The sequence below is a fragment of the Pipra filicauda genome, unplaced genomic scaffold, assembly GCF_003945595.2.
Source record: "Pipra filicauda isolate LSUMZ 115617 unplaced genomic scaffold, ASM394559v2 scaffold195_size2193078_pilon, whole genome shotgun sequence".
Lineage (NCBI taxonomy): Eukaryota > Metazoa > Chordata > Aves > Passeriformes > Pipridae > Pipra > Pipra filicauda.
The window spans coordinates 973,911-1,001,690 of NW_024104304.1; the positions used below are offsets into that span (position 1 = coordinate 973,911).

At 40.9% G+C, this 27,780-nt stretch overlaps 2 protein-coding genes and 1 long non-coding RNA gene across 8 annotated transcripts in view; 2 read left to right on the plus strand and 1 right to left on the minus strand.

Annotated features, from left to right (window-relative positions):
* The first annotated feature begins 565 nt into the window (after positions 1 to 565).
* On the plus strand, positions 566 to 8,893 carry BAG2 (BAG cochaperone 2). Its single transcript, XM_027730584.2, has 3 exons — positions 566 to 895; positions 6,873 to 6,982; positions 7,950 to 8,893. The coding sequence occupies exons 1-3, from the start codon at positions 735 to 737 to the stop codon at positions 8,348 to 8,350; spliced, it is 672 nt and encodes a 223-aa protein (XP_027586385.1). The 5' UTR covers positions 566 to 734; the 3' UTR covers positions 8,351 to 8,893.
* A 1,564-nt stretch (positions 8,894 to 10,457) lies between these two features.
* On the minus strand, positions 10,458 to 25,269 carry RAB23 (RAB23, member RAS oncogene family). Of its 4 annotated transcripts, XR_003542378.2 has the most exons (8): positions 25,086 to 25,269; positions 22,695 to 22,896; positions 21,770 to 21,855; positions 19,810 to 19,966; positions 18,196 to 18,278; positions 16,303 to 16,395; positions 15,230 to 15,450; positions 10,458 to 13,729 (listed from the first exon to the last, which is right to left on the minus strand). XR_003542378.2 is itself a non-coding variant. In XM_027730537.2 (7 exons), exons 2-7 carry the CDS (start codon positions 22,847 to 22,849, stop codon positions 15,311 to 15,313), a joined length of 714 nt encoding a protein of 237 aa, XP_027586338.1. In that variant the 5' UTR covers positions 22,850 to 22,896; positions 25,090 to 25,269; the 3' UTR covers positions 10,458 to 15,310. The 4 variants fall into 4 exon arrangements, 3 of the variants coding, with proteins under 3 accessions (XP_027586338.1, XP_027586336.1, XP_027586337.1); XM_027730537.2 differs by having other exon boundaries at positions 10,458 to 15,450; positions 25,090 to 25,269; XM_027730535.2 differs by having other exon boundaries at positions 10,458 to 15,450.
* Positions 24,893 to 27,780, plus strand: part of LOC120323090 — a 36,305-nt gene continuing 33,417 nt past the window's right edge. For 2 of the 3 annotated variants that reach the window (XR_005563235.1, XR_005563234.1), the window contains exons 1-2: positions 24,893 to 25,659; positions 26,345 to 26,426. This is a non-coding gene — a long non-coding RNA (uncharacterized LOC120323090). The remainder of the gene's footprint in view (positions 25,660 to 26,344; positions 26,427 to 27,780) is intronic. The other variant, XR_005563233.1, reaches the window with a different exon arrangement.

A 27,780-nucleotide genomic window follows, 5' to 3' on the forward strand; every position in this document is an offset into this window, starting at 1 on the left:
GCGGTGTGCGGTCCCTCTGGCGGGACTGCCCCGCTGAGCCACCCCAAAGTCGGCTGGGGACAGAGACATGAGAGACATGGAGCTCCTCGAGCAGGTCCAGTGGAGACCTACTAAGCTGATCAAGGGACTGGAGAATCTCTCTTACAAGGAAAGGTTGAGGGAGCTGGGTGTGTTCAGCATAAGAGATGACTGAGAGGGGAACCTCATCAATGGGTCTTCTCAGCCAGGCTCTTCTCGCTGGTGCTGAGCAATAGGACAAGAGCAGGTGGAAACTGATGCACAGGAAGTTCCACCTGAATATGAGGAAGAACTTCTTTACTGGGCAGTTGACCACGGATTGGAACAGGTTGCCCAGAGAGGTTGTGGAGTCTCACTGGAGATATTCAAGAACCATCTGGACACAATCCTGTGCCATGTGTAGGATGCCTCTGCTTGAGCAGGGAGGTTGGACCAGATGACCCACTGCTGCTCCTTCCAGCCTTACCCAGCCCGTGACTCCGTCGCCCCCGGGCCGTGTCGGCCGAGGCGAGGCGGCGCGGCCCGGCCCTGCCGCGCTCCGTGAGGCGGTGCCCGCGGGCCCGGCGCGGGGGCGGGGTGGCCGCGGGGGCCGGCGGCGGGGCGGCTCCTTCTTTGGCCATGAGCGAGGTGCCGGCATTCGGCCGCCGCCGCCGCCTGCGGGACGCGGTGAGGGAGCGGCCGCAGCGAGGTTCCGCCGGCGGCAGCGGGCGGGTGGGATGGCCCAGGCCAGGATCAGCGCCAAGGCCAGCGAGGGGGCGCAGCAGCAGCCGCAGCAGCAGCAGTCGGGCGGGCAGCTCCGGGGCCGCTTCTACCGCTCCACCTCCATGGCCGACCGCTCCAGCCGCCTGCTCGAGAACCTGGACCAGCTGGAGCTCAGGTGGGCCCGGGGCCGGGCGCTGGGAGGGAGCCGGAGCCGTCTGGCACCGAGCCGGTGGCTCCGCAGCGCGGGGCGCCGGCGGGCGCGGAGCCCTCCCCGGCGGGGCTGGGCAAGGGGGAGGTGAGGATTCCTGAGGGGTCCGAGGGAAAAGGGTCCCCCCTTATCGGGGGCGAAGTTTAAAAATGGGAGCTGCTGTTCTAAGGTGAACTAGCGTGTCCTGGAAATACACGAAAATAGGAATATTATATGAATGTATGAAAACAAACGTTTTTCAGAGAAAGTGCCAAGGGCAGCTTTGGATTTATTACGCTTCCCGGTTTGGGGAGTCTTTAGCAGGCAGGGGATGGGCTGCGTGCTGTGACACGGCGTGTACGAGCCCGCGGTGGGTCGTAGCTGTCGCCCCCGTCCCGCATCTGTCGGGCAGGTGTTTTATAAGAAGATGCAGGAAATCCGAAGATAAAACGGGGTGTCTTTCGGGCTTTCGGAGGCTCTGGCAAGCCTTCAAGCTGCAGTGCTGAATGCTGGCGTGTGAGCCTTCGTGTCTTCCAAACCGCCCTTTGCACTTACTGGTTCAGCTGTGGATGTTGTTACCTGTGTACATGTCCACCTCTTCTCTGGGGTGTATTAAATCCTGTAGCTAAAACGTGAACAGCATCATATTCTGAAGCTTAGGTGTATTTTTCCGAAGTTATTGCAAATGCTATATGAATTTCATCGTTGTGCCAAGACATGTCATGTCTTTTTCTGCTTGAAAATTTGACATTCCATTAATAATACTATTTGACTTTTTTTCCCAGTTTGGCCTCATGAGAGATGATTCTTTACCTTTAATCATCTTCCTTGTTCTCTCAGCTCTGCTTAATTACACAGTGTCCTTTCTGAGGTGGATAGATGTGCAGGATGCCACTGATTCACCTCCTCTGGTACTGTTTCAACACACCCTTTCCTTCATTACAGCTGCATATTGATCAACGGCTTTCACAGAACCACCCAGAATGTTTCTAGGACTTTCCTGTAATTAAAAGAGCTCTGTGGGATGCAGGAGTTGCATTTTTCCCTTTCTGCCTGCATTACTTTGCATTATTCAGGAGTGGACTTGATGTGCTGTTATATTAGCCTTTCACTTAGCTTGATTAAATCTCCTTGAAGTCCTTCACAGACTTCTCTGTATTTGACTAAACAAAATCCCAGTCTGCAAACAAGTCTCCCTGCTTACTTGCAGGTCTAGTGCATGATGAATATATAATCACAAAATGAGCATCAGAATATGCAAAAATGTGTTTTAAATTTGCTGAGTGACTCTGAAACAAAGCAGACAGTTTGGTTAGCCAGAAATTAAACCTCCAATTAAATTTTCAAGTCTTTCAAACAGGCATAGTTCTAAATGCAGAATAGCCATTAAAAAAAAGTCAAACTAATTTGATAGAAGTCACTCAAGTCTTATGAGGCACAACTAATCAATGTGCCTCACTTCAAAGTTATGTGAATGACAGGAGAAAAAGCTTCCAAACCTCTTCATTCTCCAGCTGGTTTGGTTTAACTATAGACCCTTGAGATGTTGCTTGTAAATGTAAGTGAAAATTTGTCAAAGTGAACTACAGTCTTTAATTAAACCCCTCAACAATCCTCAATTCTGAAGTTGCTTAAGGTCAGACAAACTCTGAAGCAACTCTCATCCCTTTGGAAATCATAGAATCAAAAAATGATTTGGATTGGGAGGGACCTCAAAGATCATCTAGTTCCAAACCCCCTTCTGTGGCAGGGACACCTTCCACTAGACCAAGTGGCCCTATCCAACCTGGCCTTGAACACCTCCAAGGATGGAGAGTCCAGAGTCTCTCTGGACAACCTGTTCCAATGCTTCAGTGAAGAATTTCTTCCTAATATATAAATCTACCTTCTTTCTGTTTGAAGCCATTGTAAAATGCTCCAGTTTGAACAGCCTTCCTTTTCCTCTCTTTCCCTCCACTGTAAGGGCTTATTTTCCAACAGTAATGGGGTATTTTTGTACCTCCCTGATAGGTGTTTGTGGAGGGGCTTTCTTCTGCTTGGAAAGTGAGCAGGAAAGGGGAATTAATTTGGCTGCCGGGGAGTGAGTGCCCCAGGCAGGGGTGGCAAGGGGGGCAGGTGGCACGTGTGCCCCTTGCCAGAGCTTGGACCTTCATGTTGCCCTGGCTGCCAAGATATCTCAGGAGCAGCTGGAAGGGGGACCAGAGTCTCTTGTGTATGAGTCACTGTGTTCTGGTGGTTAAGTGAACACGTAGTTCTAGGTGTGATGATACATAAGTCAGACTCTTTCTGATTTTGGGTTTTTTTAACCTAATTTTTCGTACTTTTCTTGTTCTCCTTCGGATCAGCCATATTCCCCCACTGTTCATGCCTGTGTTCATGGGACTGCTTACTTGGGAATGGACATTCAGCTGAAGCACCTGAGGATGTCAGAGTGAAAGCCCCTGCTTTGTCTCTGTCTAGTGTGCTCAGCTCCATTTCAGGAAAAAAGCAGCTTCAGATGTTTCTTACTTCCTCTGAAAACTTATCTGCACCTCTAGCACATGGGCTTTAACAGTGAGCTGTTTAAGTCAGTCAGTAGTTTAAAGGACAGAGTTATTGCAGCTGTCCTAAGAAAGCAGGTGTCGAGTTTCTCATCTGGAAACAAAAGCACAGGCTGGTCCACCTGTTCCTCAGGGGAATGCTCTGCTCATATAAATGGTATGTAGCAAAGAAAGGCACTGCACAGCTAATTGCTCTTGGATGAGGAAAATCAGAAGTAAGGAATGTATTCTTCAGTCTTAGGTAATGGATGGGCTATTTAGTTGATGTTCAAAGTGACAAATACACTCCAAGTAAAAATATGATTGGATGTTTTCATCTGTTAGAAAAAGACCATGCTGCTGCATTGAAATAATTGATAACTAGACATGAATATGAGTATTTTGTGTTCTCTTTTCTTTGCCTTCTATTCTTTGGCTGGTTGTTTCTTTGAGACTTGGGTTGTTTTTCCACTCCTTCCTACAGCAGTCACCTCTGTTAGAAGTTTCTCCTCCAACCTTTTTCTTTTTTTTTTTTTTTTTTTGGTGCCCTGCACAAAGAAAGTAAAGATTTAAAGAAATCTGTGAAGTTAAGACACATTTTAGGAAAGAAGTTATGAGAGCTGACTGCAAGGTGTGGTCCTGACACTCTTGCAACAAGAAAGGAGGGAAAGGTGCGCAGTCCCTGCCAGGCCAGGGTCTCTCCTTGGCCTGTAGCTGGGGAGCCGCTGGGACCCACCCCAGCACAGAGAGAGGCAGAGGCCTTGGTACAAGCCAGGGCAGCGAAACAGATTGAGGCTATGGTGGGTCTCTCACCTTGGTAAAGCCACCCAATATTTTCTCTGGAGCATTATTTTCCTGAGGTTGATGTATGTGGTTTCCTTTTCATTTTTTTTTTCCTACTAGAGTGCTGTTCTGAAATGACCCTGTCCCATTGTTGTGTTGCACTCTATATTGCAGTTGAAAAAATGGTAAAAATAATTCTGAAGAAGCAATTATTGCAAATAAAATAGTTCTTAAGATTTGGTTATGAACTTTCTGTAAATTAATGTAAATCAAAGTTCTAGTTGGTAAACTATGGGTTTGGTTTTGTTTGTTGTTGTTGCTTTTTGTTTGTTTGTTTTTTGTTTTGTTTTGTTTTTTGTTTTTTCAGTATACAACATTAATTCTGATAATTTGGCTTTTAGGTCCTACCTCACATACCAAGCTGGCTTTTGGGAGCAGTGATATTTTAGGCACTCTCTTTAGAACTGTACCAATTCAAGATACATCTCTGCAATGCAGTTTTTCCACATTCTTCTTAGGACCCAGGAAAGTCTGTGGAAATCACAGTTTGATCTGTCTACTGAAGGCAGAACTTTATAGTTTTTAAGTCAATGCAATGATATACAGAATCTGATTTAAAAACACTATTAAAAATTAAATTCTGCACTTCAAAGTTTTTATTTACAGCTTTCCAGCAACCACATTTTTTCAATTGTGAAAATACTATTTTTTTAAAAAGGCATGGCAAGGCATTATGAAAATTTTGCTAGACTTCCTAAATTATAAAGTGAAGACATCTGAAGTATGAAATGACTCCACCTGCCTCATTGCTCTTACTAACCAGTCCAAAATAATAATTAAAAGCATTTGCTCTCGGCAAGAATTTGCATTGCATTAACTTTTCCCATTCCTCCTCAGAGTGAACATTAAAGCCAAGGCCTGAAGCCTGTACTTTCACTGACTAAATTAGGCAAAATATTTTGTAAAACAGAACCATTTCATGAGCAGGCTGCATGTGAAGCATGACTATTTATATCCCCAAAAGCTCCCATTCTTCTGCCTTCTTTCACCTTCTTTTCTCTTCCTGCTGTTTTTCCGAAGTTACCTGTCCTCAGCCAGCCTGTGAGAAAGGAGCAGCAGCTCTGTGCCTGTCTCAAGAGATACACCTTTTTCTGCAGAGGCAGCACCGTTTCTGGGCAGTACTCAGTAATGTTGAGGAGCACAGAGCATCTAAGAGACTTAACAATGTTTTGGTTTGTTTCTCCTTTTCTGGCCAGGTTTGATAAACATTTCAGGATAGATGGATGGATTCTCGTGATGCAGCTAGACCTCCTCAGCTGTGTGCTGCAAGTGTCTGAAACTGTCAGCCAGGTTCACATGATCCTCTGCTTTTCTGTGGGGTGTGGGAATGCAGAGTTGATGGCTTTGGTGCAGCTCTTGCAGCCAGTTTCAGCTTGGCAAGTCCTCTGCAAGCCCCTACCCTCAAGTCTTCAGGGAAAAGCCAAGGGAGTGGGATGTTTCCCTCTTTTGTACCTGTTCTTCAGAGTGTTGCATTAGAGTTCCCAGATGTTCTTTTCTGTATTACTCAGCTGAATACAAAAGCCCCCTCCTTAAAACTGTGGCTGAGAATAAGACAAGAATTAAGGAATTGGACTCAGATTTCTCATGTGGCATTTTCACATTGCCCATGGAGAGCTGGGTCTGTGCCTTGTGCCACGAGGAGGGCAGACCATAGGCACCAAACCACGCAGCTTACTTGAGATCCAGTAATTACAGGGACAGCAGTTCCCAATGGACTTTCCCCTTGCCCTCACTGCATCACATGTGAGTTTCAGCACAGAGAACAGGACTGGAGTAGGGGTCCGGTTTCAGGAGGAACTGACTGACGTGCTTCTCTGCATGCCCAGAAATAGGAGCTGCTCCCACAGAAGCTTCCTCCCTCTATGAGTCACTTCATGGAGCATTGCTCCATGGAAAGCACCAGTGACAGTGGGGGCAGGAAGTCCAGCTTCTTCTCCCAGTGACCAAGGCACACCACTTGTTGGGGAAGCCCTTGTCACATTAAGAAAAGTGTGTGAACTTTGTCCCACTCACAGGGTTTTCTCCTTTGTGAAAGGGGTTGTTCGGCTGCAAGGCAGCATTTCAGTTTTCTGAGTGTTTGTTGCTTTGCAGGTGGATCACGTGGGTTCTGCACTGCTGGTGTGGGGGCACCACCAGCAGCCAGGGCCCTTTGCTGCCTCCTTCCCTGCAGCTGCCACTTTCATTGCCAAGTTCCCCAATGGACTTGGTCCATTTCCCTTGTGGTTAAGCAGCTGATAATAATTGCCAGTTGGCTGTAAGGACTTCTGCTACATGGTTGAAGGACCATAAGGCTCTCGGTATCCAGATTAACCGTGGAATAGGACAGAACAGCACTATCAGTAAAATAAATAATTGCAGGCTGATTGAATTACTGTTGTTTTGTTTTGCCCCTCCATTTGTTTGTTTTTTAAAACTATACTGAGTCTTGAAAAGTGAAGTTAAGATACAGGAAAAGGTAGTGAAATGAGGGAGTCTGGCTCATGGATAATTAAGAAATGACTGTACTTCTTTAAGCTGAAGTTTAAAAAATAAGTTTTTGTCAGCTGTATAGATGAACAGCTATTTTATTATTTAAACATTTTGTTTGGTTCAACCATGTACAGGGTAGAGGCCTTCCGTGACGCAGCATCTGCTATGGAACAAGAGAAAGAAATCCTGCTAGAAATGATCCACAATATACAAAACAGCCAGGATATGAGGCACATCAGTGAAGGTGAGAAGCTGCTTTGCCATACCCTCCAACTGACCCAAAGTCAAACCAGCCTGTCCCTTGGGAAGCAGCTCGATATGGTTCCTTGCTGCCAGTAAAGGTGCAGCACTGGAGCCAGCTGAGGCTGTTAAGGGCCACCCATTTCCCTGAGATCCCCTTTTCTTAACTGTAAATTCATGCTGTTTAGGTAGATGAACTACCATTAATGTCATTACTGTATATGTGAAAGCTCATACTCAGCTCACTGATATATTTTCAAAATCAGGCTTACTATAGCTCAGCAGAGGGAGAGACGTTGATTATGATGATTTAATATAGTTGAAACCCCAGCATTTTAATGATTTTGACTACTGGACAGGTTACAAAGTGTACAGCCTGGAAGAACCTGATGATTAAGATCATTGTCGTAGTTGTATGATATGTGGCTTTAAATATCTTCCCTAAACCTAGTATTAGGTGCTTTAAATTGCTGGTCTTCAAGAACCTACATGTGAAATATGTTGCATCCATATTTCAGAAAAGAACCTATGTTTTCAGAAAATAGAAAACCATTTTTTTTCATGGCCTCTAGTTTTCTCTTTATGGTGTTCTGGGATATTGTCTAAATCTCTCCCTCAGTGTGGCTGGCACAGAAGGTCAGTTCTGTTAATGAATGTTTCCTGGTAATATTGTACACTTTGCTTTAATGTGACATAGTAAGCATTGTGTCAGCAGTAGAAAAGCATTGCTTACATTTTTAGTAGAGCTTAATGCCTCATTTCAAATCAGAAGACACTGGCTTCTATCAAATGAGTAGGACTTTGGCAAATGCAAAAAGCTCATTTCTGGCTTCTGGAAATCTTGTTGTTGTCACTTACTTAAACAAATGTTGTTTATTGCTAAGTTACAGCAGTTTGAGTGTCTTGATGATGCTATTTGCACAACAGTGTATTTGCCTGTAACCAAGGATACTTTATTGTTTTCAATTTAGGTGAGAGAGAAGAACTTAATTTGACTGCTAATCGCCTGATGGGCCGAACCCTCACTGTGGAGGTTTCTGTAGAAACCATCCGGAATGCCCAGCAGCAGGAATCCCTACTGCATGCCACAAAGATGATTGATGAAATCGTCAATAAACTTCTAGATGATCTGGAAGACGCCAAAATGCGCTTAATATCACTTTATGGTGCGTGCACATCCGACGTGCCGGCAGGACCCATCGATCAGAAATTTCAGTCTGTGGTAATCGGATGTGCCATTGAAGATCAAAAGAAAATCAAAAGGCGGCTAGAGACTCTGCTCAGAAACTTGGAAAATTCTGAAAAGTCCATCACGTTGTTGGAGCATCAGAAATCATCTGTTCGACAGTCTTGCAACAGCAAACAGGATTAATGCATCCTCCTGGCTACTTCTGGCAAATCGCAGGATAAGCAAGTGCCCGTAAAAAGCACACAGAAGCCAAGAAAAAATTCTCTGTACGAGCGCACGCGTATGTACACATACACACGCACCAACGTATCCTTGATTCCAAGTTGCAAGCATTTAATGGGTTTTGGTAGCATTGGCATTTTCTTTTGGCAATAAGGAACGCTATCAGTTCCTCTCTAGAGTCAATACCGTTCTATTGCAAATTGTAATTGTGCTTCTGCTGAACTCACAGAAACTGTCAAAATCTAGCCTTTCCTCCATTCTCCTGGGTGTTTTTTAAACTAAAGTTGTTTTGTCCTATCATGAGATTTCAGCTTTTCTCTGTTGTATACATAGTGTGTGAACCAGACTTTTGGGGGACAAGAGATAAATCCTGGCAATAAATCAAAACCATTAATAAACTGTTTACGGTATTTTCATAAACAACAGAGTGTCCTACACATTACCATTTGTAATTTGGCACTTTTTGAATATTTTGAATAAACATATCACAATACTTACAAGAGACAGACAGATACCTCCATTTTTTAACTCAGGAAGTCAAAAGCAATACATGCATCCAGAGGTCAAAACTGAGGCTAGAAATGAGCTCTGGCTCTTGTAATGCCCTCTCCAACCATCCTTCTCCCATTAGCTCACAGTAACTTGAGGTTGCTGTGTATTTCTTTTAAAAGATAATAGAAAGGGGAAATGTATTTTATCAGCTATTACACCACAAATCCACTTTGCATCATCATCTGTGAAGCCACAGAGCAAAACAATTGAATTGTCAACTGGCAGACAAAGTATTTGTGTCTTGTGCATGATGATAATTTTTATATCCAGCGTTACTTAACTCTTCGTGTGGGTGGTTTTTGTGTTTATTTTTTTCCTTCCACCCTCTCACTCCCAGTAATTACTGCTCATCATCACCATGCTCTGTGGCTGTGGGTCAAAACTAGCAGATTTTAGGGTGTACCTGGAATTTTGCAACTGGCTGTAGTCTTGTCAGTCTTGCACTATTTCACCCAAGGGTGGTGGTGCCCTGAAGGGAGCAGAGACCTCTGTAGCTCAACCCTCAGCCGTCTGAACTTGGTTCAGGTTAAAGCTCAGCTGGGAGGAGCTGGAGTGATGCCAGCAACCACAGCTGCCTTGGTGGCAGTGAGTGTTACAGCTGGAGCATCACACCTGGATGCTCTCAGGGCCCCAGCCCATGGTGGGAGCGCTTCACGTCACGCTCCTTAACAAGCAACACTCTGGAGATCCATGGTTATAAACTCCTTGGATGGGCAAAAGGGCTCTGCAGGGGAACTCAGAGCTGCACTTCTTGGAAACCTCAGCTACTACAAGGTCACCATCACTGCATTTTGTTTGCAGAAACAGCACTTCAGATGGGTGCTTCAAAAGCAATCAAAGCTTCAGCTTTGAGACTGTGAAAAGTTTTTAAGAGTTTGGTGGAATTAATTCTGTAATTCCACTTTTAAAATCTTCCAGCTATTCAACAGCAATAAAACTCTTTACAATAATACACAGCATGTATATTATGCATATAATCATATGATTATATGCATAATATAATCATGCAGAAAATCAGAAATCATGCTGTGCAATAGTTAAGTTGAACATAGCTTCTTGTTGCTTAGAATATTCCTTCAATATTTTGGGGTTTTAAGGACATATAGGGTTATTCAGGCAAAAAGTGTTGAGCTTTGTTTTCTTTCTTAGATGCTCACTGTTTGTACCACTAGCTAAAGGAATTTTTATTTTTTATAGCACTTGTGCTATCATAAAATAGTTGGGTTAGAAGGGACCTATAAAAGTCATCAAGTCCAACGCCTTGGTAATGAACCTAAAACATTGCCAATTAATCCCTACTGGGGTGTTAAGCAAGCAAATTGTTTTTCTGTGTGCAAAACCATGTGCAAGAGGAAGCAGGAGTATGTTACTTCTGATATTCCTCAAATACCTGGGTAAAGAGGCAGACACAGATGCTAACTTGTGTTTTACTAAAAAAAAAAATAAATACCAAAACAACATAAAACCCCCAACCAACATATTTACCTGTTTCTTTTCAGAAAATGCACCAGGCATCTTTAATATATTAATAATAATTTAATGCCACTTCAATGTCCACAATCATTGATTTAAACCTTGTCACTGTATTGGCCAGACTAATCATAAAAAGAAAAATTACCAGAAAGAGCAGAACAGAATCCATTTTGTATTTCAACCCCAGGTGAAGAAATCGGAGGCAAGAGCTCAGAAACAGCATTTCTGTTAGACTGGGGTGCCCACACTTGTTTCTTTGAGGGTATCTCATATGCTGTCTTGCATCCCAGCTGTTGGCAACACACGGACTAGAATCAGGCACACAAATTTCTCAGTCAGATTGAGGTTGCACAGCTACAGGGTTATAGCAATTTTTTGAAATTTAATATACTGACAATTTAATATAACCACAAAAGTAATGACTTGTATCAGACCAAACAGTAAGCAAACAAACATGTTTTAAGTTGCATGATGCAACAAGTGTCACAAGAGAACAGCAGAATTAACTTGTAAGGATTTTACAGGAATGGCATACACAGAATATTCAGTTTTAAACACTGATTTTTCTACTTGAAGATTTATGGTATGTTGACCTTTTTTTCTAAAAATCTGTTACATTTAACTTGAGATCACAATGGTGATAAAAACAGTTACATACATTATCTGTTTTAGCCACTCACATTTAAGTCATTTATTAGTAATGATACATCTTTATCCTTGCAATGTTGATGGTATTCTTCCTGGTCCAGATTAATTTTTAATTTTTTTGACCAACTTCAGTCAGTTCAGCAGAACTGACAAACTATTTATCAGTATTACCCTACTACTAGAAACCAGAGAATGAGTCTAGTTCAGTACTAGGACTCACCTGGCTTTGAGATGACTCATATAGAAGACTTCGACAAGGAACATTAGCAAGTTTTTCTTATTCCATTATAGCATCTTTCACCTTAAATCTAAGAATTGCTGTGTTTGTCATTCTATAATTCTGATTACCTGTTTGCATGCCATATTTAACAGAAATATTTTCTTCTGTCAATATTATTTGTGCATTAGAAAGAAAATATGCACAACTGTTGCTTCCTACAAAAAGATGGCAAGGTCGCTTTGACGAATTCAAGCCTGTTGGACAATTTTTGCTCTCTAATTTTGCTACAATTAGTGTTCAGGTACTACAACTTCAACCCAAGGTCTCTGACCTTGTAAGGAAAGCAGTAGGGGCTCAGGTACCGTCACTGGAATCTGAGCAGCACGTGTATTATCTTGCTGCATAACAAAACTCCCACACAGGGTCCGCAAATCATGAATACAAATCATTCATTCTGTTGTTATCTGGCAGCACTCAACCTGAAGGGGTGAATTAACAGGTTCAAAGCGCAGGCTCACTGAGTCTTAAATGTGTACCCCTGCATAACTCCCAGAGAGTGCTGCATGTTCAGCTGCTCAGTACCCTTTAGTTTAACGTACTTCTACAGAAGTGATGCAAAACTACGTGTCAGATACTCTGCAGCCCAATAATGAAGAAAATAAAGTCAAATTTTACTGAAGCATAAGAAAATTAAACAGGAAGACAGATAGTAATTTTGACTACAAAAGGTAAGTTTTGCCTTAAATACTGAAAATAAGAAAGCTCCAAAATTGTCTTAAGTGGAATATTTAATTTTCTTTTTTAAATTAACCACACACACACAAGCATAAAAATCTTAGTGTGATCAGTCTTACAACTTTGAGATTTGTTATTTCCAGTTGGAAATACATCCCTAGCATTACCGCTTTGCATCTAACGATGTCCCATGTACTGGGAGAACACCCATTCACTGAATGGATACAACATGGGAGTGACAGAGCTGTAACATCATTCATGCTCTTTAGTGAATCTTTATTTCACTAAGGCATTAACAACTACTGAAGTTTTCTGCTAATGGCAGTGTTATCAGCCAAAAGCAAAGAATTTAGGCAAGATTCAGATAATACAGCCAATGAACTGTTCAAGAGGTATAAACAATATACAGGAGTGCAATGAACATAAATCTCACAGAACAAAACTGTCTTGTGGCAGGAACATCTGTTGCTTCTTAATCCAGGCTGCACGGGCGTAACAGAGCTACATCCTCACTACATCCTCCCATGTAGTCAGAGGGATGCACAGAGAAGGCTCTGCACCTGTAGGTTTTGCTAACAAAAATATATGACATTTTAATAAGAACACTTTGAGTGAAGAATGGAGCAATGATTGTAATAAAAATTATTCACGTGGGACAACACAAGTGCTAAAACATTTAGGTACATCTCTTCAACCAAAAGGCAAACGTTACTGCCACTGAAGAGTGATATGAATACCTAAGGGTTCCTGCAATATGCAGGTCATCTGGTTTACACCTACATACTAACCCCAGTAGGATAAAGAACCAAAATTTGCAAGCAGCGTATATGCAGAGCACTTTGCAGAAAAATGCTAATTTGGACAGTCTCCTTTTCAGTTGCATTGGAGAACAAACACTGCAAGGTCACAACAAAGAAAGAGCTACTTTAGATTTAAGACGGGAATGAAATTAAAACTCACCCAGTGCTGCAAATAACTAATCCTGCACTAAAGTATATGTACTACATTTCAACATATCCTAAATTTATAGTCTGTCAAGTCCCCACCTATGAAAATTTCTGCTGAGTTTTCAGTTCTTAAAACAGTGACTTATAGTGACAGACTTTAAATACAAACAACCTGCGTTAATAGTATAATGTTACAGTATGGTGTGTAATAGTACAAATGGTCATTATACATAGTAAAGACTTACTTTTCAGTATGCTGTACAAAGTCAAGGCAAAAAAAGATGTTTCAGACTCTTTTTTTTTCTTTTTCAAGAGAAATGAATAAAACATGTAAAACTGGCGACAGACAATGAAATGCAAAAACAGTTTTCAAAATTCTTAATGCATACACTCTACCCTAAGTTGTAAGGTGGTCCCGTGATGTTCAACCATCTTATCCCCATCTTATCCCTACTTCTTAAATTGTTAAGACAGATAGGATTTTACTCCCCTTATACATACAGTGATTAAATGCATGTGTTAAAAAATAAAGGCCTTTATCCAAGAGAAAATACAGGAAACATTACAGTGAAGAGCACACGGTTTCGCTGCAATAGCAGAAGGGACGGAGTGCCTTGAAGGCTGCCTTCTTGCCAGCAACAGGAGATCTCTAACAGCTTGTCAAAGAAACAACGGTACTCGGTAGAAAGTCTAATACAGTAAACACAAAATACAGAGTTCAGAGATCTTTAGTGTTTGTGCATAACTTGCCACCCATTTCTCTCCCTGCAGACAGTGGGAAAAAGAATACATTTCAGTTTTCATACTCAATGACTTAGAAACAAAGTCAGTCAAGCTTCCTACATGAATTCACATAGTGAAAAGTCCTTCCTTCAAAAATATACAGGATCACTCAACTCATTTTCATTCTCATACACCATTTAAAAAACTATTAAAACTCTGATTTTTTTAAGCAGCATATTTTGCATTTGTCAATGGCAGACTTGTTGTAGAAATCTTAGAAAGTTAAAATTATATCATACCATACAAAACCATGTAAACAAAATGGATAGTTTTTAAAAGGCATGCATGCTCTTGAAGACGATTATAAAGTGTTTATCTTTGCTAAATAAAAGGTATCTTGCTTAGCATTTTTAAAAGCACCATAGTGATTTAGGAGCCTAAGCCCGAATAACTTTGAATTAGATTTGGGCTCCTAAATATCTGAATCAATTCTGTAAAATTACTGAAGCACTTTGAAAATTTTTTGCCATGTCTCTGATCTTGCAGAATTAGATTTCCTTAACCAGCAGCTAGCTTTGAATCTGAGACAACATTCAAGAATGTCTCATTAATATAATCAGCTGCAAGTTTTTGGATCCTCCATAACTTAGTTCATGGTATCTACGAAAAAATTTTCTAATAAGATAAATACTTCGTGACACCACTTTGCAAGTTCCTTTTTCATGGGATACAACAATCAAATTTGAACAAGAATATGACCTATGTTCCTTCTGAGTAGCTATTAATGTCATTTGTTCAACCTGTTAAGACTGAGAAAAACAAACTTACAAAACATCTGTAGCATAGCATTAGGTAAAAAGGAGCATTTTTGGCACCATACATTTTTAAATCTAAGCTTTTAGGCCCAAAGTATAGCAAGTTCAGTGTACCCAGTGGCAGCTGGGAAAGCCTCATCTGAAATGCAACATTTTTAAAGGACAGTTGGAAGATACTATTTTATGATCATTAACTGATCTCCAAGTAACACATACACTGGAACCAAGCCTAAATATTCATCCCAAACGTCGACATATATACCTTAATACACATATATATATATAATGCAAGGATCTTGCACACACTTGCCAGAATCCATATTGATATGGTCAGGGATAAAATGCAGGAGTGTCTTTTTGTTCTTCATTTACCTTCTTAGTGTCCTGACTAACAAATTCTAACGTTTTCTTTGAAGTTTAGCTGCATGGTTGCTATGTTACCTTGGGCCACAGAGTTACGGTCTGTACCTATGCTTGTACTTATTATCCTCATGTTAAATGTGCTTTGCAATTCAGCAAGACCTAGTTCATAGCTCTGTAAATAATTCCTTGAAAAAGGAAAAGCTCGCCTAATTTTTACAGTGCCCAAGGCAGCCAAGGTTCTGTGTGTTGCCACCAGGTGTCTCACACCACACAACAAACCCACAGCATCAGCAAGTTCATTTAAATCCACCCTCTATAAAGGATCCCACAGGCACAAGATTTGCTAAAGCACTGGTAAAAATACCTCTACAGCTGGTTTTATTCTGTATTCAATTGCACAACTTCATCCAATTCACTGGGTTGCTTTATTTCCCTTAGAAGTGGTCTAAGGTATACTGCAGTTGCTAAAAGGACTTCTGTTTTTCTTGGTCCTCTGTTTGTTGGGTTTAAGGTTGATGACATCTCCACCATTAAGAGTGCTAGAATTTTGGTTGGAGTGACTTCCACCAGCTGTATTAAAAACACCTACAGAATTTAAAGATAAGAAAAGTATTTGTATTTCTTTACTTCCTGCAGCATAATACATTTAACACTTAAGAAGCAACACCCGCTAAGGCATAGCACTGCACCTCAAATGCATACGCTAGTTTTTAAAAGCTTTATCTATTTCTGGGTCAATTTTGCAGCTAAATTGGAAGCAGAGGCAGTTGCAATTACTAGCCAGGCAGTATTTAAAGCTGGCATGCATCTATGTAATTGAAGGGCAGTATATGAGCTCATCTGTGTATGCATATGTTACTAACTGCATAAAGTTATGGGTAGTTGAGTAATATAATAAAAGAAAAACATGACAATTTTAAATTCAGAAACTTTGCTGATACAAAGGTAAGTAAAAGACCTGAATAAAAAGGGAGAGCTTTAAGGAAAATAAACAAACTGACTCAGAAACGCTTTAAAGGACTACAGAAGTTCAATGTTTCCTTACAAAAGGCAATTTAAAAAGTCCTTCAGATTGCATGCCAGACTCTTTCCCTGTGAGTCTCTTAAGTCCACACCAAGATGAGCAACACTAATTACATTTAAAAAAACAACAAGCATCCTTTCTGAAGTCCTTGCACAATCTCGTTTAAGTGAATTTAATAAAAGGACACTCGCCAAACAGTAACTAGAAACTTTTATACATCAGTTTGACAGTCTTGTAACTTTTAAGAGTCACAAAGTTATTTTACAGAAGGAAAGAGATGATATCCTAAGATAGGAAGGTAATAATTAGATCCTGATTCACCTTGTATTAATTCCGTAAGGAAAGAGATGAGAACACAAGCTTTGATGGAACAAAATACTCTTTCAGGGTTTTTTTTATTACAGTATACATACCAATCTTGTTACTGCTTGTATGTACTAGTTCTGAATCTTCAGCTGTTTGTTGCTTGAGCTTTTGAAGATACTTATCAGCCAAATACTTAAAAACTGGAATGTTAAAAAGAAAAAAGTGCATCACAGAATGCTTAAAATCTTCATATTAATAATAACGCATTTGTATCAAAATTCTGCAGTGGCAAAAGTGCATTCAACATCACAGGTTTAGCCCAATCTGGTGAGTGATTCTCAGCAGGCCCATGTACCTGGGCAGAATCCAGGTTAGTCCAGTGTCTGCCCAGGTCTTACAGTGTGCAGCACTGGAGTCTTGCACATAAGCACCTCAATACTCCTATAAAAAAGCTGGCACATATATACTGCCAAATGTTCCAATTCATGCAACTTGGAATTTTTTAAAGTTGTGTAGGAATTTAATACATATATTTTGTTTGCAAGAAGCCTTAGAATAATAACAGTCATGTAAAGTAAGTCTATTAATAAAACTTGGCAGCAACATTTTTCTAATTAACTAATGTTACCCTCATTTCTATTGGGGAATAAAAAGCTGACCTAGAAATCTGAAAAAATATATAACTGAAGCAGAATTTTCAGAACCTATACATGTTATGATTATTTACATTTGTAATTCAACTCATGTAAAGATGCTACAGAAGCATTTTACATTTTCTCTTGCAGATTTTTTCTCAAGGTGAATGATGTTAATAGAGAAGAAACATTCAGTTTACTATTAAGTTTAAATAATTAAACAAAAATTCATTAGATATTAGAATTCATGATTATTTAAACCCACACCACAAAAGACAGAGACTGAAAATTATAACAGTACTCTTATGAAATTAAATATATGCATTAAAAAGAGGTACTTGGGAACTAATAAAATATCATCAGGAGAAAAAAGGCTGCACAAAATGCAACCTTTTAATTTACTTTATTTAAATATAGCGATGAAATAATTGCTTATATAAATTATTTATTAACTATTAACAATTACATACAATCCTAAATATCCACTGGTCAGATTATGTGACCAATACATCTGTTCTAGAACAAGCAGCAGTCACAAGTATTGGGGCCATGTTGATGAGAACACAGCTGCGTTGGGCAGGACACATCTCCAGGATGAAGGACCACCGCCTCCCTAAGATCTTGCTTTATGGTGAACTTGCCACCGGCTGCTGCAAGAGATGAGTCCCAAAGAGAAGATACAAGGACTCCCTGAAACAACATCTCAGCCTTGGTTATATTGATCATCATAACTGGTCTACTCTGGCCTCCAATCGGGAGGTCTGGAGACACACCATCTATAACGCTGCTGATGCTTTTGAGAACACATGCAGGATCACCCTTGAGGAGAAAAGACAATGCAGAAAGAATCGTGCCTTGCAGAATATACCACCTAAGGAATCTTTCTGCTGTGCCTTTTGCAACTGGACGTGTCTATCCTGTATTGGCCTTTTTAGCCACCAGCACACTTGTAAATAATGTGGGTAGAGCCCTCCCCAGATCTTCATTCGTGAAGCCTAGTCATGATTAACAATTACAAAATAATCTGTTCAGTAATATGTATATTGTGATAATTGAACTTCTACATACATTTTTTTCAAAAGCTCGGTATTTACTGACAGTCATTAGGACTAAACAGCCTTAACACCTTGGCACTTGTAAATATTGCAGCTATGCACTGTGGGAGAGAAGGGAAAGACGTACACAAAGAAATGGGCCTAACACACTGATACCAAGTAATTCCAGCTATGTTTAAGGTGTGCTGCTAAGGAATATAAAAAGGATTGCCCACAGTGTGCAATGATGTGGGAAGTAACAGATGAGCTCTGAACTAGGGGGACACAGTGCAGGGGGCAGGACAGAGGCTCCCCCTGCTGCACCTCCTACCTTCAGTGACGTTCAGGTCTTCCTTCACAGACGCTCGGTAGAACCTCACTTTTAGCTTTTTTGCCAGTGCTTCTGCCTCCTCACTGCACAACAGAAGACAACTTTGTAAATCCCTATCTGTTTCACTTGCCAGCATTTATTCTTATAAACGAATTGCTTCCTGATAAGTTAAACATGGCAAAGTGGGTTGAGAAACTCAAGACAGTAAAAAAGCACCTGATCCTTAATTTCTTTACAATATCTCCATTATAAAAAGAAGGTATTTCACATGGAGTTTCTTAATGACCCAAAGTAATCGCTTTTCAGTATTTATTGACTGCATTAAATAAAGCTTCCCAAGGGTTTGAAGGTGTCAGTGAAACTCAAAAGAAAGTTGGCTGTAATTAACAGCACTAGAATCAGGACAATTACCACTGCAAAGTCAAAGCAACAACAAAAAAGTAATCCTTAAGTATATCTTAATGAAGCAGAATGCTAAGCAATCAGATGAGTGCAGAGATGAAATCAAGAATTACTTTTTTCTGTGAAGAGAAAAAGAACTTATGCTAGGTTTTAAGAAAGAGCTGAAGAAACATATGAATACTTCCCTATGAGAAGTCACATCATCAGAAAGATTACGTTACTGAGGCAGACAGTGTATTCTGAGAACCAAACCTAAGTGACATACCATGAATAATGGAGGAGTTCAAATGCAATTTTGCTTTTCCTTTGAAAAATCCTCAGTATTCTTTGCAGAGGGAGTAGAAGCTGATTCATGCCATCAATAGCAAACAGATAACAAAGAAAGCCAGTGTAGGAAACAACAGAAAAGAAGAAATAATTTAAATCTCTCAGGAAGATGGTGGAAATAAAGGAAGTGGAGAATGATAAACTTCGCCATGCACTACCTTCTACGTGATATGCTGTGGTAAATAAAAGTTAGCTTTTGTTAAGCTGATTTTACAGCAAGAATGAAATTGGTCATACACACAAAGGCAGAATGAACAGACAATAAAACCTTAAAAAAAGAAAACAGCAAGAAAGATTCAGCAGCATGCAGTTTGAAAATATAACCACATACATATTTCTATAGTTATAACGTTCTGATAAAAATCAACAAAACACAAATTAAAAAAGAGTCAAATAAAGAATATTAATATGCTTTTTCAAACAACCTGTTTAATACTCCATCATTTTAGCAAGTATTCACTAGCCAAACTATACAAAGTGCCTTCACTGGTGCACAGCACAGTTTAAAAGTAGGTGTGTATTTTAACAGGAGAGAAAATTTATAGTTTTAGAATTTCTGATTTAAAAAAAAAAATTAAAAAAGGGGCATGAATCATATCATGGCACAAACAAAGTTTTTATATTATTCCTCTATTATTTTTGGCTTCAGAAGGCGATGTGAAGCAAACAGAAAGCTCTTAGTTTTGCAAGCACATCTGCCCAAGTATCTTGTGCAGCAATACCCATCCTCTGTGCTTCTAGGGCATGTCTGGATGCAGGGCACAGGTTGGACAACCCAGATACTCTTAAGTCTTCACCAGAAATTCCCACAGACTTCTGGTTTTAAAACTCATGTATACAGGGGGCACATATTGATCTTTAAAAACAGTATGATAAAACTCCTACTTCTTTATGCAAGAGTCATCAAGAAGATCAATCTTATTCTGCACAAGAACTGTGGGAATGTCTCCAACTTCGGTCACAACTTTTTCTTTCCAGGTAGGGATTGCTTTGAAGGAGTCTCTGTCAGTTGTAGAAAACACAAGAACACAAGCCTGGGCTCCTAGAAGTATACAGAAAATTACAAATGCAAGTAAATACAAATCAGCTGACAAACAATAAGAAAAATCCATTATAATGTATTTAAAATATGAGGGATTTTTCAAGTTCCTCCTATAAAGTGCATTTTTCCCTCTAGCTTGTGCCAAACCATTGGTCATAAATTCCCCAAATGAAAATACATTGCCATATTATTTTGATTATTATTCCCACTCTTCATGATGGCTATGGGTCTGTTACCTTTAAAGCTAATTATAGCACGGCGAATATATGCAGGGGAAAGGAACGGGAGGGGATGTGGAAAGGCTGGAGAAAGGAAAAGGGAGGTTTTTTTTATTGCTCACTGTTTTCCAGGCAGTTTAATGGAGACTAGAAGGCAAATATTTTTCCCGTACGCAGTATCTGTAAATCACGTTTCATGTTACTCTTTGTGGTACAGTAATTTGGATTCTGAAAAGCAGAAAACTTAAGTTTTCAGATGAAGTTGTGGTTATTTCAAGTAAATTGTTTAGTAGCTTTTTGGAGAAAATAAGTGTTGTATTTCTAATTCGTACTCATTCTATCAGAGCACTGTGATAAATTATACAAAACGTTTTGTTATAAGCCACAGTTAAACCCCATGGATACTGAGAAGGTACTTCCACAGCTGAAATATTAGTGTGTGGTCTTCTGACTGTCCAGTAGCCCTTGGTTATTCTCAAGAAACTAATTTTCCTTGCATGTAAACACATGCTGAGACGCTTTATTATTTATATGCCTTCAATATATTTACTAGTTAGTAAGAAAGTGTAAAAGTAATAGATAGCTAATGTTTTAAGACTGTAGTATAATCTTGTGATGAATATCTCAGATTAATTACATATAGCATGAAAAAATTTTAATCAGTATGAATTTTCTTTTTTCTGTGAGTTTCACCAAGTATCCCCCATTCCTGTGTTCTGTTTGTATTTCTTGGACACAAAGCAAAGTTCTCTTAATCATTAATTATGAGCTACAGCTAGAACTATTACCAAAAAAAAATCCATTAGTTGACAAATTGCTTATGAAATATAAAAAGGTCAGAGGATTGCAACATCCTGAAACAGCATGGCATAAATATTATTTTATCTCTAAATGAGGTGATTTTATACTATAGCAATATATTTTTCCCCACCATCAGGCAATTAGTTTGCAAGAACTGAACAATGGAATTTTGCCAAGTCATTCCTCTCTCTCACATTAAAAAAACAAAAAGAAATATTTCAGAACCATTGTTAACTTATATGCAAAGAAAACTTAAGTATGCAATTTGTAACTGGCTAAACAGATAAACTGCTTTTACATGAATAATAGTTTATTTTATGAAGTAAATACACTTTGCTTATTACTCTTGCGTTAAGATATTCAAGGCAGACTGTACTAGCAAAAGAACTGCTGTGCCTAGTAAACTATCTTTCTAGGATGACTGGTAGATTTTTTCTCCCTTGGATAATTACGAAGTTTTTGGAACATTTACAAATATGTGTCTTACAGAAGTAGTAAAACACTTTTAGAGGAAAAATATAAATTTGCATTTGATTGTTTGAATGTCTACATTCTGCCCAGTTTCTGTGCAGATATTTGTCTCATTTCATTCCATGTTTTCTAAAGGGCACTATTGAGCATCCTGCATAAAGTGGTACATAATTAATAAAAGGATCTTGTACGAAGGGGAAAAATATTTAAGAATTGAAAAAGACAAACTAAACATATTACATTCTATGTATTTCAGAGATCTGCTGACCTAAAAACCCCAACAACTACCAAATAAGAAACATAGTATTTTCACCTCTATAGTAGGCCTTAGTTATTGCATCAAATTCTTCTTGACCCGCAGTGTCCCATAACATTAGCCTGACATCTTCATCATTAACTCTGAAACAAACAGCAAGGCTTTGTGATCAATACAATAAGAGGAGCAATTCAAAACAACTGACATGGAAATACTTATGTATCTACAGTGTAAGTAATCCAAGTCAAATTTAACTGGATTTAAACATCATGTAACTTACTATTAATACATTCACCTCCATAACATAATATTGAGGGCAACAGTCCCTCAATTACATCATATGCTCTTTACTGAGCATATGATGTAAGTGGTCTGTATTACATTTTCCTCTTCCTTTCCTCCTCTTCCTCTATATTTCCCTCTACAAGGAAAAATAATATAGACATCAAAACAAAACTTAGGTGCTTGAAGAATGGTCCTATTGTCTTTTTAATCAGCTTACAGAATTCATAGGATTTTCTTACTTCTCATTACCATAGCATTTTCCACTTTATCAAACATAATTAGGTATTACCTGCTTATACTGCATAAAGACATTAAATATTGTTTTCCACAGTCATTTTTATCTATATTGGCTAATAAATTGGTGTAATCATTTTATCATAAGCAGTTTCACTTCTTCCACAAGAAATTATTGAAAAAAATTTAAAAAATAATCAACACGTGGTAGAATACAAAGGAAACTCGTCAAAGAGCTTAGTACGACAGAGGTTCCAGATTTTATTTATAGTTTTAAATTTTGGATGGAGAATAAATGATATAATTTTACCCCACAGTGCAACAGAGAAAACAACTGCCTTTACTGTGCTTCAGAAACAGCAGGCCTTGTCTTCCAAGTCTTTGTAAACCTCAGGATTACAACAGAAGAAAGAACTAGAGAGAAAGGTAAAAGTTAATAGTATGTCATCTCCTTAATACATACTGGATTTGTCTTTCCAGGAAATCTACACCAATAGTTTTCTTGTAGTCTTTTGTAAAAATCCCCTTGCAATATCGCTGAATCATACTGGACTTCCCAACAGCTCCATTTCCTACAACTACCACCTTGATGGCCACTTCCATATCTTCTTCCAACATCTTTGTGTCTCAGGCAACTCTCTGGTTTATTCAGGAAACTGTTGATTCTGTCAACAAAGTAAATAGCTATTATGTTCATAAAAATGCTGTGAATAGAAAAAAAGAGGAAAGATGATCACACACATCAGGATGCGTATAGATAGTATAATTTATTTCTGCCTCAGTCACAGACTGTTTAAGTGACCTCAGGCAACTTATTTAACGAACTTTGATTTGCCACTTATTAATTAGAAATTAATAAAAATCAGAAATAGAAAATAATTTGTTGGGCTTATTGCAAAGATATTTCATTCAAGTTTTGGTGGATATTTTTTTTTAATGAGGAAGAAATGGAAGCAGAGAATCACAAAAGCATGGAATCATTAAGGTTGGAAAGACCTCAAAGATCATCAAGTCCAACCATTAAGCCAGCATGGCCAAGTCCACCACTAAACCCTGTCTATAAGTGCCACATCTACACATCTTTTAAACACCTCCAGGGATGATGATGATGCAACCACTTCCCTGGGCAGCCTGTTCCAGTGCTTGATAACCCTTGCAGTGAAGAAATTTTTCCTAATAAACCTCTGCCGGCACAACTTGAGGCCATTTCCTCTTGGCTGTTGCTAGTTGCCTGGGAAAAGATGCTGACCCCCACCCGGCTACATCCTCCTTTCAGGTAGTTGTAGAGAGCAGCAACATCTCCCCTGAGCCTCCTTTTCTCCAGGCTAAACAAACCCAGCTTCCTCAGCCTCTCCTCATAGGACTTATCTCTAAACCCTTCTCTGGACATGCTCCAGCACCTCAATGTCTTTCTTGCAGTAAGGGGCCCAGAACAGGACAAAGTACTCGAGCTGTGGTCTCACGAGTGCTAAGTACAGAGGGACAATCCCTTCCTTGGTCTTGATGGCCACACTATTTCTGATACAGCCCAGGATGCCTTTGGCCTTCTCGGCCACCTGGGCACACTGCTGGCTCACGTTCAGCTGCCTGTTGACCAGCACCCCCACCGTCAGGCTGCTCTCCAGCCACTCTTCCCCCAGCCTGTAGCACTGCATAGCGTTGTTGTGACCCAAGGGCAGGACCCAGCGCTTCATCTTATTGAATCTCACACAGTTGGCCTCGGTTCATCAATCCAGCCTGTCTAGATCCCTAAGCAAAGCCTTTCTACCCTCCAGCAGACCAATACTCCCACCTGACTTGGTGTAGTCGGCAAACTGACTGAGGATGCCCTCGATCCCCTCATCCAGATCATCGATAAAAATATTAAACAGAGCTGTCTCCAACACTGAGCCCTGGGAAACACCACTAGTGACCAGACGCCTGATGGATTTAACTCCATTCACCACCACTCTCTGGGCCTCTGTCCCTCAAACACGGGTGTGCCTCCCCAGGCTTTTCTCTAGGGAGCCTGGTTTTATTCCTTTCCTCCTTCAAATCCAGTTTAAAACTTTCAGTGAGTCCTACTAACCCCTGTCAAAGATCTTTTCCCCACTTTGAGACAGGCATAACCTATCTGTTGATAGCAGGCTTGGTGTCGTGTAGACCCACCCATGATCAAAACCCACAAAATTCTGCCCATAACACCAGGTTCTGTTTCTTTCCTTTTTATTCTCTGCTATTGGAAGAACAGAACACTGCTTGCACTCCTGATCCCCTAACCAGTCATTCCAAGGCTCTGAAGTCTCTCTTGATTGCCCTCGGACTTGCTGCAACTTCATCATTGCCTATCTGATAAAAGCTAAGTTTCCCCCGCGTTTTGCTGTGCCGGGATATCATCACTAACATTTCGCAACTGCAGAGTGGCAAATTTACCTCCCAAGAGGCACGCCACCCTCCTTTGGAAGGATGGGAAAATACATCCCTTGTAAAGGCTCTGCCCACCCCCCCAGTCGCACTCCGTGCTGGCAGAGCTGCGCTACCCGGCACCCTCGCTCCGCTCGCCCAGACAGACGCCGTTTCTGGGCTGCCTTGGATGCACTAAACGCCAGCCTACATCCGTTTCTACAGAGTGTTTGGCAAGCCCCGTTAGCACCGGGAGTCCGTACGGCCATTCTGGGCGAAGACGAGACCCCCGAGGGTCTCCGCGCAGATACCCACCGCCCCCTCCCGACCCTGCCCGGGGGCCACGACGAGGGTGGAGGCTCGGCCGCCCCGGCCCCTCCCGCGGCCCCGGCCCCGGTCCCGCTCCCCGCCCGCCCGGCCCGGGATGCCGCGGCCGCCGCCGGGTCCCGTCCCCGCCCGCGGCCCCTCTCACCAACCGCCTGCGGGAGCAGCGCTCCCTCCGCGGGCACAGCGGTGCAGGGACGGAGGCAGGGAAGAGGAGACGGAGAGAAAGCGAGAGGCAACCGCTCCCTGGGGCCGACCCAACCCGGACGCACATCCCGGCTCCCCCGCCCGGAAACGCCGTCAGGACCGGGGGCGCCGCTCGGGGAGGTGCCTGCCCGCTGCCTCCGCCCCCGCGGCGGCGAGACCCCCGCCGGGTGGGGGTTGGTCGGGAGGCTCCTGCCAGGGGTTTGCGGTAGGGTCGTTGTCCGCCTGAGTCGGGCTTGAAGCGAGGGAGAGGTTGCTTTTTCGTCTGGGTTCCTGAGGAAAGATACGGGCAAGGCTGATCTTCCCGGCCCCTGCCTGCATTCGTCCTTGTTCCACTCCCTATCCGCCGGCCTTCCTCACCTCGTCCTTCACGGAAAACAGTGTGATCAGCCACAGGCTTTCTTTAGGCCATCAATGAGGGCAGCTGCCGTTCCTGTGTAGCTTTTTTTGACCAAGGTGTGCCCATCATCGTGGCACATGGTCTGCCAGCTCCCAGGTTTTATATAAAACAGGGTATGGTAAGTTTTGGCATGACTGTAGACATGATAATCTTAGAATCTGAAGATGTTCCCTTGTTTTGGTTGGCTTGGGGGTTTTTAAGTTAAACTGACACAAAATGCCCCCTGTCCTAAATCCCCTTTTCATGCTGCAGAACACACCTCTTGGGCTAGGGTGGCTGCTCTCAGTGCCCCCCCAGCCCTCCTGCTACTCAACTATGGCCGAGTAACACTCGGATATTGCCAAGTGTGGGTTGCTGAAACCTGCCCTGCCCAACTGAGGGCTCTTTATGCCTGTCCTGTGCTTGCCAAGGCCACGTCTTCACTCTAAGGTCAACTAGTGTTGCCTGTGCCTAAATAAATACCTTTTGGATTAGCACATTTTGCAGCTGCATCCCAAAAGAATTGTTAGATTTCGTGCATGGTTTTTATTTTGAAATTTATATGTTCATTTTGTTAGTGCTGACACTGGCTTGCAGTCTCACAGTCTGTCTGATGCCAGGGCTTCTCTGTACCAATAGGCCTTGAATTGGAGAGCTCTAACATTATGAGAACTTTGTTACTTGCCTAATACCAAGTAACATGTTACAAATGTAGCTTATTATATTTCCCTGATTTTACCATGAGAAATGTGAGGTGTGTGGCTGGAATTCATCTCACCTAAGACCTACATTGTAAACATTTGTATGATATTGCTCACTTTCAGATAGATGTCAAGTATTCCAGGCAGACTGTTCCCCCTTCTCTCCGTTGACTGGAAAAGGAGCCTGTGGCCACAGCTGTATAAGGTTAGAGGAGATATAGCCTGTCTTAAGTGCCCTGATTTAGTCAGTAACTTAGTGATGGCTCTAAGTAATTTTAGTTTTTAATTTTCTGTTCTTTAAATTTTATATATTGGGTAATGCTTTTGTGAAGTGTAAGGCTAGAACATGTGCTGTGACCTGTCTGTCCTATTGGCGATGCACTGATATTTCTTTGTCAAGGCCCAATAATTCAGTGAGGCTAAACCATTCCAGCATATCGGATTGGGTATAATGTTGGATATATTGGGTATATTCAGGAAACTATTCTTATCATGTGCCACAAGTGAAAGAGAAAAATGGAGGAACTGATACATTCATAGATTTCAAGGCTTTAGCTTATACATGATTTGATGACTTGTGATGGGATCAGCCAGCAATGTGACTTATTTCCAACTAAAAAATTGTATCTCTTTTAAATTTGTCTAAATTAAAATTCCAGTCACTGGATCTTACTACATCTTTTCATGGAGACTGGCTGGCACCTATTCTTGGATATCTTTTCCATTGGCAGATACCAGGGCACACATCAGCTGTGAAACTTCTCTTCAGCAAACCAGATATCCCAAGCTCCCTAAGACACTTACCACAATGCTGACTTTTCAGCATCTAGATCACTTTCTGTGACACACTTTTGAACACTTTGAAGTATTTTGATGTTGTAAGCAGATACACCAAATTAGCAAGCAAATCATAGTGTTATAGTAGTAGATGTACAAAGGTGAGACAAATTCCTACCTTCTAGTTTGTCTTCCCCTTACAAACTCCCAAAAGGTCAGGCTAATCCCTTTTGCCATACCATTTCATCAAGGTTTCCTATTCAGACAGTTTCCTGTATATTCTGCTGTGATTACTGCTTTCCAAGGCATTTTTTAACATAAGTAGCCGGAATCCTTTTTTCACCAGATGTACTACAGTGCAGCTAGCTACAATGTAATTATTTTGTTTGCCTGCAAGGCAAATCAAATTGATGTATAACTGGAAAGTACTGCCAACCTTTATTAAAGCCATCTCTTTGTTAATAGCAAGCTTTACATGAATATCACTGATTAATCAATAAAAATGTTAAATAATCTTTCACCAAGAGTCCTTAGGAGTCCCATTAGAGTAACTCTAATTTCTGCTTCTTCCATAATCACAACTATGTTCTGAAACATCTCAGTGAGCCAATTCAATGCATCCGCTGCATGCCCTGTTTTTCCCACTCAGTGTGTGCATTTCAGCAAATGCAATCCTGAAAAAACAAACCAACAACAAAAAGAGACAGCAACTTCTTAATATCATTTGTTTTCTGTGAGAATAGGCTGCATGCTGGATTTTTAGTCACGTATTTTTGTTAATG

What these genes read in the sequence shown, in the direction of transcription:
- RAB23 (XM_027730537.2), bottom strand. Translation starts at nt 22,849, where the DNA reads ATGTTGGAAGAAGATATGGAAGTGGCCATCAAGGTGGTAGTTGTAGGA. An exon ending in AACTAAGGCCTACTATAGAG is followed by an intron (nt 19,967 to 21,769) that starts GTGAAAATACTA and finishes GTATACTTCTAG; the next exon opens with GAGCCCAGGCTTGTGTTCTT. An exon ending in AGACCTGAACGTCACTGAAG is followed by an intron (nt 16,396 to 18,195) that starts GTAGGAGGTGCA and finishes TTAACATTCCAG; the next exon opens with TTTTTAAGTATTTGGCTGAT.
- BAG2 (XM_027730584.2), top strand. Translation starts at nt 735, where the DNA reads ATGGCCCAGGCCAGGATCAGCGCCAAGGCCAGCGAGGGGGCGCAGCAG. An exon ending in CTGGACCAGCTGGAGCTCAG is followed by an intron (nt 896 to 6,872) that starts GTGGGCCCGGGG and finishes AACCATGTACAG; the next exon opens with GGTAGAGGCCTTCCGTGACG. An exon ending in TATGAGGCACATCAGTGAAG is followed by an intron (nt 6,983 to 7,949) that starts GTGAGAAGCTGC and finishes TTTTCAATTTAG; the next exon opens with GTGAGAGAGAAGAACTTAAT.